At 34.9% G+C, this 10,373-nt stretch overlaps 1 protein-coding gene across 1 annotated transcript; it reads right to left on the bottom strand.

Moving 5' to 3' along the window:
* Window positions 1-230: 230 nt before the first annotated feature.
* Window positions 231-2,687, bottom strand: LOC136218459 (protein GAMETE CELL DEFECTIVE 1, mitochondrial). Its single transcript, XM_066005333.1, has 3 exons — window positions 2,173-2,687; window positions 757-946; window positions 231-648 (listed from the first exon to the last, which is right to left on the bottom strand). The coding sequence occupies exons 1-3, from the start codon at window positions 2,658-2,660 to the stop codon at window positions 436-438; spliced, it is 891 nt and encodes a 296-aa protein (XP_065861405.1). The 5' UTR covers window positions 2,661-2,687; the 3' UTR covers window positions 231-435.
* Between the last annotated feature and the right edge of the window lie 7,686 nt (window positions 2,688-10,373).

Genomic DNA, 10,373 nt, shown 5'->3' with positions numbered 1-10,373 from the left:
GGCTGGGCCTAGCATTTTATTCTTTCTTAGTGTCCTAAATCCATTTTTTAGAGATATTTTGTTGGTAAACACTAACTGCTGATAAGTTTTGATTCACAGGCGAGCAATTACTAATAGACTTCGTGTTGTTACTTGTTGATAATGTAAAAATAAAATGATGCAAAGGAACAATACAAAACTATGTTCCTTAACCCTTTAATTTTAACTTCTAGCCTTTTGTAACGGTTGCATAACAAAAATAGATTTCTTTTATGTCAATGTGTTTGGAGGTTGAGGAACAAACAAATGTTTGGGAAAGAAAAGCATGAATCTAAACCATTGAAAATCTCAATGATTTTCATATTAAAGAGAAGGGTGGGGTCGAAATACCTAAAATCCATATGTAGAAGAATATCCATACCATAGTTATACAATAATCCAGGTATTGAGGGTTAGTTAATGATAATGCAAATATTTGGGGTTTTGGGGCTTGAAATTTTTAGTCCTTTCCTCCTTGAAAGGTTGAGTGGCTGTATCAGAAAGAGTTGCCATCCTTGAAACGCTACCTTTCCCTTTCCTGGCATTTGGTCCCAGCACTTCTATCATGTATTTCCATCCATCTATTGGTCTCCTCCGGCTAAATATGTGAGTTTTTATAAAACTAGCGATCTGTTTCCAGTTTAACACACAAAAAAACAACCCAATTATTTATTATACCAACCCCTCACAAGAAAAGAAAAATATTTTCATTAAACAACACTACTGGACTGTACGCACCTGGAACTTGCTGTATGCAATTCTACGATCAAATTCTTGCACTAGAATATCTTCTTCCCTTTGTGACATCTCCCATATATTCCCATCTTGCGCCTTGGATGTCGTTTCCCAACCATCAGGTTTGCTTTTCAACTCACAAGAACTTGACACTTCTGGATTATCCCAGTTCTTGTTGCCAGTATCAAAAATCCTGCAACCAATACCAATAACCTAGGATTCAGACTCTACTAAGATGACATTCATATCTTCAAACTTTTCCATGTATAAACAACATAACTTATAAAGTTGCCCAGAATAACTTTACTAACCAGAATTAAGTTCATCAATCACAGAGAGAGAAAGAGATTAACAGCATCTGCTAGTAAATTTTTGAATCCTACTTTTATGATAATGCCACATTTGAAGAGCGAGACAGACACTTCAACAAAAAGGAAGTAAGGAACAGAAGTGCGTGATTTGAAAACTAATCATGGAAAAAATTGCTCTACTTCTACATTTTATGAAAGAGTATATGAGATAGAAAGAAACCTCAAGGATCAGCACATAATATGTATTTAAATGCATGCATCATTTTGGTTAACATAACCAGGTATGAAATCTGATATAGGTCGGTAAGAAATGATATGAAAATTAACAGAGACCTAAGTGTGCCTGACTCCTAGATATTTTAGTTTGATTCTTGATGGTTTATCAAATTGACCAGGAAAATGCTGGAAATCATAGACCAACCCCAAAAAATGGTAGTAGGATTAGGTTAGCAAATATGCCAGGTCAAGCCATTGGTCCAGATGACAAGGCTAGAATATCCCCTCAAAATAGTTTTAAAAGATGCTTATTATATGTTTCCCAACCTTCAAGTTCCAAGAACTACACTGAGAAGCTACAAATAAGAAATGAAGTCAGTTTTCTATAGTTCATAGCAAGTGTCTTAATAAAATAAACATACTATATTGAATTTTGCAGGAGGCAACTTAAAGAAAGATTTGATGTTTAAAAATAACAATGTTTATTGCAGGGTGTGTATAAAAATGAAGTTCATATGCTCTGTCTGTTCAATATACAATCTCTCACATTGTTCAACCTTTAACTTACAAGACAGAGAGTAATTACGCGTGTTCCAAATCTAGTACTAGCTAGTAGCTCTCTTTTGCATAATATATTGATCAACATATATAATCTAAACTTGGATTTTCAAATGAAGTAATATAATTTTATTTTATTTTATTTTTCTAATCACAACCCAAATTCATTTAAAATTAGCTTAACAGTAACCAACAGGTTATGCATAGAACATTATTATGTAGAAAGCACTTTATTTTATATGCGTTCTCCGGGATACTCATCACAGCAAATCGCAGATAAAACTAATCAGAAAATTGCTAATTAATAGCTAGAAAGTAAATCGAGGGAACGTACTCAGAGCAGCTATCAAGCAATCTGTCGATATCATCTGCAGCTCCCAGACCTGAATCTCCCAAATTAGCCTCTTGCTGCTTCTCAATTTCCTTCATCCAAAGGCTGGCATGAATCCTCTGTTTCTTCAACCTGTAATCCTTCTTTATATTGTCGAGACTGTATAGCGAAGTCCCATTTTCAGTTCCCTTGGTGTCTTGTTTTTGATGGATGTTGGTCGTTTTCCGCCTCTCATCCCAGTTCTCATTCATATCCTCCACAAATGCCTTGGTCTCTGAGTCCACCTCCGGTGAGTTAGTGGATGGATAATTGACGTCCGTCTCCCATGGATCTCGATTCTTAGCCTTCAGATCCTCTGGAAGCCAAGCAGTTTCCCATGCATCATTCCATTCATCATCGCCGTTTTTGGTAGATATAGAATTTGATGTAGTCGGATGGAGTGGGTTTCTTCTTCTTAATGTAATGGCGGCTAAGCGTCGGAGAGAATGCATTTTCTTCTCTTCGCTTCTTTCATTTTCTTCTATCTTATATACATTCATTGCAATTTCCATTTCCCTTTCAATAAAATTATTCTGAATTATTTTAAATAAAATTAATTAACAAAATAATATCGTGACAGAAAAAATATATTTACATTATAGTGCAAGTTATGGTTACTTTGACTGTTGGATGATAAAATAGAAAATTAATCTAATGGTGGGAAAAAAACAAAGTTATCATCCATTGATAGGAAAAAACAAAATAACCGTAGTGTTTCTCTGTATTTTATATTTACTTAATTTAAATGCTTGAAATTGAAATATAGAAGCCAAAAAAATGTAATTTTTTTTCATATCGCATACACACGTGATTGACACATGCTGTCATATTACACGTAAAAGTGAGTTGTTTTGGTCATTGCAAACCATTAGAGACAATACCACTAACAACACCTCAATGCATACCGGTAAAAGCATGAATGAATTGTGAAACTTTATTAATATCAAAAGCGATATCCGACCTAATGAATGTGAGATATTGCAGACTTCCAACAATGTTATGATAAAAGGAAGAATCATCTCCATCACCCAACTTCAACTTATATGGCGAGAATTTGCCATTTTGGCTATGGCAAGAATCAAAGTACAAAGAGACCATGTTTGCCCAAGTCGAGTTCAATGCCCAGAAAGTAAGTGGCTCGACCCAAGTTTCAAATTGCGAAATTGGCATCAAGAAATGCAACAAGTTGTTTAATAAAAGAAGAGCAGTTTCATGTGGCCAAAAGATCATCAACATATATAAGACAATATATACAAATAGAGCCTTTGATATAGAAGTACAAAGAACTGTCTGTTTTAGAATCCTGGAAATCAAAGAGAAGTAACTTGAATGTTATTCTTTCATGCCACATTTGTGGAGATTACTTAAGTCCATAAAGAGATGTACGGAGCTTGCAGACATTGTGAGGATGCATGAGATCAATAAAATCAGGAGGTTAAGTCATGTAGATATCCTCCTTCAAATCTCCATACAAAAACGCATTAGACACATCAAGTTAAAACATATACCAGCCATGGAACATAACTAGAGCAAGAATGAGACGAATTCTAGTTGGTTTACAACGAGACTAAAGGTCTTAGAGTAATCAATCCCAGGTTGCTCGAGCCTTATATCATCGTGTAATTGTACAATCTATTTGAGTTTTAGTACGAAACACCCACCGAAATTTGGTTCGAAGCGGTTGTAAGTGTTGTATGCCCTAGGCCATTCCTTTTGTATATTATACAGTGTGAATTTTGTATCCAAATGGCAGTTAATAATATATGTATTCATGTGTAATTATTTGTATTTTTTAATTACTTAATGAATATATATATTAGTCCAAAGATTATTTACAAAGAGATAATATTATTAAGAGTTAATAATAATGAGATATTTTTTTTTTGGTAAAATAATAATCTTAAATGTTCATAGTTAGTGGATAATGAATTGGACACTCGTGTATCCTTAGACTATCACCTCTGTTTATTTTCTCGATTAGTATGAGATATTAATCAGAAACAAAAAATCTCATTCTGTTTGATATGATGATATCAGAATAAATATGTGGACATTCAAAGAGGTGAATGGTCGAACTGTGACGTTAGATAATAATTGCACAAAGGTTTACTCCTAGTCAACATAATTATTATCTAGGTCATAATAGTGCATATAGTCCTTTGACTTGAGGAAACTTAGTTGTTCTTGCGCAGGTAATTATAGTTTGTTCCTGCTTTGTAATGGGATCTTAATTCTGGTAATCCGGCAGTGAATCGCTATAGTTAGTTGTGTAATGTAACAAGAGTTTGCTAATAGATGATTCATTACTCTAAGTAAATAGAGATAAATCCTAAGATAGTTATTGATTGGTTTTTTGATGGAATGAGTTCCTGGCTAGGACAATAAGACTCACCTTATGAGATAAGTATCAAAGAATGGTTCTTTGATGAGAGTTTTATTTTATCAAAGACTAAATCAATATTTCTTAGTATCTTGACGATTAGAGTTTGACATTTTGTGACTCTAGTCAAGATCCGGATTTTTAATGAAAGGACTTTAGTGCATGGAAATTATGATCGATGGTTCATAATTAGTTTAATTATAAGTTTACTTCAAGTAACTTCATTCCTTAATTGGGACGTCATGGCGCAGTGTGTTAGCTGGAGACCATGACCTTTAGAGGACTATAAGTATATATAAGCTAAGCTTATATAGGATACACTTGTAGTACAAGGAATTGGATTCCTAACATAATTAATAAGTGTTATTATTATGCCTCTAATGTCAGTTAAAGATGAACCTAGAAAGTCACATACATACAAGTTGTTTGTATCAAGCTTTAGTTAAATTGATTAATTAAAAGTGTTTTAATTAATTGATTGACACAATTGAATATGTCAATGGGATTGACAAAACATTCTAACACTGTTTGATATTCAATTGAAATGAGGAAATTATAAATAATTATTCTTGCTCAATTTAAATCGATGTCTTTTTCCAAATACAATAGTCAAGTGTTGATTGTTATTATTAAAAGGTGTCTTAAGTTAGCTCCTCTAAATATATACTAAAAGATATAATAGTAATTAATTAAGTTGTTAATTAATTATTATTATATATAATATAATAAGAATATAATTAATTATTATATGAATTTTTTATTATTATTATATTAATTATTATTTTATATATATAACATGCACCAGGACACTTGTCCTGGTGCATGCTTTGTTTCAATCCAAATTGAAACAAAGCATGCATATATATATCAAAAGATATATATATGCAGATGAAGGAAATAATATACGTTTTTCCGGTTAAGAAAAATCATATTCGGAATCAGTTTTCGATTTTGAGCAAGATTAATTAGTTTCTTCGAGGCTTGATCGAATCGACTTAGTGGACTGACTAGAGACTTCACCACTAGAGAAGCTTTAATACCCGATTGGAATCTACAAGAGGGATTTTTCCAATCTCGTAGTATAAATATCAATTTGATTATTGAAGAACTTAATGATCTTGGTTAAGGATTTGATGTCAGACATCGGATGTTTGACTGTTTATCAGAGTGATTGGATCACCCTGATTGTTTGTTTAGGAAATTTTTTTGAAATTCGTCTCCTAAATACCAACATGCTTCGGCTTCAAATACGTCAGCGGTTAGAGAACAAATTGGAAAAAGATTCTCACTAATTGAAGGAACAAACAAAATATCCTTAAAATGAAGCTTTTTACTATTAATACAACAAGAAAAGGACCCAACCGAATGAATAAGGAGTTTATAACCATTACCAAGCTCAACTTGTTCAAGGCCTTGATATTCAGAGTGAAGATGAGGTTTTCCAAATTCGAGGTCAAATGATGAGTTGCCCCGGTATTCATGATCCATTGATTATTGTTTTGAGAAGTATAGGTGAGATAAGAGGCATGCCTCAGATTCATATGTTGCTCCTTTGGAAAAGTTAGAGAGGAACAATTTTTGGCCACATGGACTTTCCGTTTATAATTGTAACAAATGATGGAGGGTACATCAAGAAAAATTGATTGGGTTTGAAAGTTGCGATTCCAATAGGTTGTGAATAACATTGTTGAGGCTGAACATAACTAGTCTGCCTGCCTTTTTGTTGCATGTCGCACCCACGCCCACGGTGTGAATCCACTCCTCGTGCAGTATAGTAAATTGATAGTGGCAGAATGACAGTATGATCTGTTGAAACACAATTTTCCACGAGTTTTTGAATCTGACAAAAATTAATCAGAACCCCAAAATAATGTAATCAAAATAATCTTAAGGCTCAAATTCATTTATTCACTAATCTTGTGTGTTAAGTGTATTAAACTAAGTTGAAGCAAAGAAAAACAGAGGGGCTTGAGATAGAGAAACCTTCATCATTCATCCAAAGGGCCACTTCTATATCCGAAAACCACAAAATAGAGAGGATATACAACTGGCATGCTTATTCCCAAGGATTGATCCAAAAGTATGAGTGCTATAGAGGACACGTCAGGTCAACGTACCTCTGTCACCATCGCAGATAGAAAAGGTGGCAGAATTACACGGTCCAAGACTGAAGTTCTAGAAGTGTAGCAGACCTTTTCACCTAACTGACAAAAAGGCGTTAGTAGCTGATAAGACAACCTCCGTTCTGGTCAGAACGGTAACTTGAATTTCAAATGGATCTCTTGACAGCTCTGCCTATAAATAGAAGCCCACAAGCTCCAATTGAAGTTGATGAAATCCAAAAAGCTCTCAAGCAAAAATCAGTCTTCAAAAGCAAAACACAGTATTCAAATATTCAAGCATTGTTCTTATCTTGTTCATCCAAGGATATTGTTTAGATCTTCATTGCATTTCTTGTAAAAGAAAAACCATTGTTCATAATATTTTTTCATCAGAAGCTTTGTTGTCTGCTTCGATTATAAGCAAGCAATAGAAGTATAGATAATTGAGTGACTACAGAGGAATGTACTTTACAGAGGCTCTATCTATTTGTATAAGGTTTGTGCCCTACCTCTGAAAGAGTGCTCTAGTCGATTAAAGCCCAGAAGAAGGTATTATGCGGACTGGACGTAGGCTGGAGGCCGAACCAGGATAAATCTGCTGAGTATCTATTTCCTAATCTTTAACCTGCTGCTTCTGATTATTCATGTGCTATACTTGATTTCACATAAACTGCATAACCGCCTCTGTCTTATTATTTATTCTTTTAAGTATAGCGCATTGTGAATAGAACTCCTATAAGTTTAATGTCCAGCTCAGAAGCAAGTAATTAAGACCAGAACTGCCAGATTGAACAGATCCCTCTGTCTATCTTATACCAGCTTCTGATACTAATTATCTTGTATTTAAAGTAACTTTGTGCTGACAAACTCAGGATTTTATAAAAAGCCAAAATTGCCAAATAGTTCCATTCCCCCCTCCCTTTGGAACTAATACTATATTACTAGGGACCAACAAGTGGTATTAGAGCCTAATAAGCTCCTTAAAAAGATAACACTATCTTAAGCTTGTGGCTTCAAACAGCACAAGAGACCTCCCTAGTAACGAGGCCACTCAGGTTCTTCTAAAGGGTCTATCCATTACCAGACCCCCTCTGTTGTTTGGATCAAACTATACATTCTAGAAGAACAGAATGAAAAACTTTATCCAACCACAGAGCATGAGTGCCTGGTTAGCAGTAACCAGAGGCCCACACGAACCTACTAAAACAGTAGTAAGAACGTCTGTTGTAAAGACACAAGACAAGTGGTCTGAAGATGACTTAAAAAAATTGCAAACTAATACTTTGGCTATCAACATGCTTCACTGTGCTCTAGATGCTGCAGAATATAATAAAATCTCAAGTTGCGAGACTACTAAAGAAATATGGGACAAGATGGAAGTGACCTATGAAGGAACCAACAAAGTCAACGAGTCGAAGGTGGACCAAAACTTGAGACTTGACGAGCTGTTTGAAATGAAAGATGGAGAAGGCATCTCTGATATGAATGTCAGATTCACAAATATAATAAACGAGCTAAAAATACTTGGGAAAGGGTTCTCTGAAGAAGAAAAGGTCAAGAAAATCCTCAGAAGCCTTTCGAAGGGATGGCAGGCTAAGAAGACTGCTATTGAAGAAGCCCAGAACTTGGAAACATACAAGTATGATGAGATAATTGGCTCTCTCCTTACTCATGGACTCTCGATGAAGAATTTTGAGAGAAAGGAGAAGTTAGAAGACAAGAAACAGAAGTCCATAGTGCTGAAAGTTGACTCCTCTAAATAAAGCACTACTGACGATGAGGAAATGGCCATGTTCACCCGCAAAATGAAACGAGTGTTCAAAAAGAGTGGTCAATATCAGAAGCCTTTCAAGGGGTCTGACAGATACAGAAGAGAGCAAGGTGATAGCAAATTCAGAAAAGAATCTTCCAAGCCTATCACGTGTTTTGAATGTCATCAACCATGACATATCGAATCCAATTGTCCGACACTCAAAAAGGAAAAGAAATATAGTAAGAAGGCCATGGTTGCAACATGGAGTGACAATGATGAATCTTATGCCTCTAAAAAAGATGGCACTGAAACTGCAAATATCTGTTTCATGGCAGATGAAACAGAGGTTCAGTCAATGGCTGAGGAAGTGGAAGTTCCCAATGTCTCTGAAAATGAACAACAAAACTATGAGGTAAACTCTCTATCTTTTCCAAACTGAAATGGTCAATGCTCTGTATGATGTTTATACTCTAGTTAAAAAGTGTAATAAAAAGATCAGAGCTCTTGGGAGAAGATGTGAGGAGATAGAAGAAGTAAAACTCGGAGACATCCGACATCTTCTACAAGACAACACTAGGTAGGATTAAAATTTAAAAATCATGCATAAATTTATCATAGAGGTTCAAAAAGAATCCTCATGCCTTCGAAAGGACGTGACATCAATCCAGTACCATCTGTCTGATAAAAATCACAATCATGTTCATCATTACTCTGGAGGTAAGTCCTTCAGTAGGAAAGGTTGGAATCCACGGAAAAGAGTTCAGTGTGACTTTTGTGGAAAAAAGTAATCAATTAATCAATTAATTCCACTACTATATATATATAGTAATCAATTAATAAAGAATTAATTATTTTAGATAAATTATTTAGTTAGATGAAAAAAGTATTTAATTATCAAAGGGCTAATCACTAATCTAGCCCATTTGAAGGGGTCCATTAACATATTTGACCCATTTTATTTCCATTTCACCAAATTAGACACTTTCATCCACTTTGGACAAGAATACCCTTATTTCAATTCACCTTCTTCCTCAGACTCTCAATGTCTTCTTCGCCATCCCAAACCTACAAAAGCGGAATTATCGCCAAGTCTAGAGAGAGAAAAGATGGTGGTTTACAGAGAGAAAAAAGAGATTATGAAGCTCCATTATGAAAATGGTATCGTTTCAATTTCCTCCATTTTTGTCACATTTGTGACGAAATTTGTCGTATTTCATCACAAATACGACAACAGTTGTCGCTTCTGCGCCGTATTTCGTCACAAATGCGATAGCAGTTATCGCGTCTGCGACAAGAGTTGTCATATTTGTGTCAAAGTTTGTTGCATCTGCGACAAAATTACTCCTGTCACAGCTGCGATAACGCAGATACGACAACTGTTATCGCATTTGTGACGAAATGTGACAAATTTCGTCACAAATGCGACAAAAATGGAAAAATTGAAACGATACCATTTTCTTTCACATAATTCTTCTTCTTCACCGCTAAAAAATCAAAATCGCGTCTAAATCCTCCATATAATCAACCACTGAAACAACCGGAAAATCAAGAAATAAACTCAACCATGGCAACTCTGTCCAAGGAAACTCAGATCAATTATCAGCCAGAGGTGGATGAACGCCGATGAACGACAATAAATTTATCAGCAGCAGCTGTATCTGGTTTATTTTCCGGCAGAGAAGCCGAGTAATAATCCTTTAGACCCCTTTTGTTGAAACGAAGAAGAAGAAGAAGAAGAAGAAGAAGAAGAAGAAGCGGGAGTAGGAGCAGAAGTAGAAGTTGAATGGAGGTATGTATATTTATCCAAAAGGGATGGAAGTGTCTAATTTGGTGAGATGGAAGCAAAATGTGTCAAATATGTTAATAGACTCTTTCAGTTGGTCCAGATTTATAATTTGTCCATTATCAAATCCTTGCTAATTAAAATAAT

Source organism: Euphorbia lathyris, chromosome 2, assembly GCF_963576675.1.
Source record: "Euphorbia lathyris chromosome 2, ddEupLath1.1, whole genome shotgun sequence".
NCBI classification, from domain to species: domain Eukaryota; kingdom Viridiplantae; phylum Streptophyta; class Magnoliopsida; order Malpighiales; family Euphorbiaceae; genus Euphorbia; species Euphorbia lathyris.
The sequence above is the reverse complement of the archived record's forward strand: the minus strand, read 5'-3'. Positions and strand labels throughout refer to the sequence as shown.

Coding starts and splice junctions, on each gene's coding strand:
- LOC136218459 (XM_066005333.1), bottom strand. CDS start 2,660: ATGCATTCTCTCCGACGCTTAGCCGCCATTACATTAAGAAGAAGAAAC. Junction 947..2,172: donor TTGCTTGATAGCTGCTCTGA/GTACGTTCCCTC, acceptor TATTGGTTGCAG/GATTTTTGATACTGGCAACA. Junction 649..756: donor TTGCATACAGCAAGTTCCAG/GTGCGTACAGTC, acceptor AACTGGAAACAG/ATCGCTAGTTTTATAAAAAC.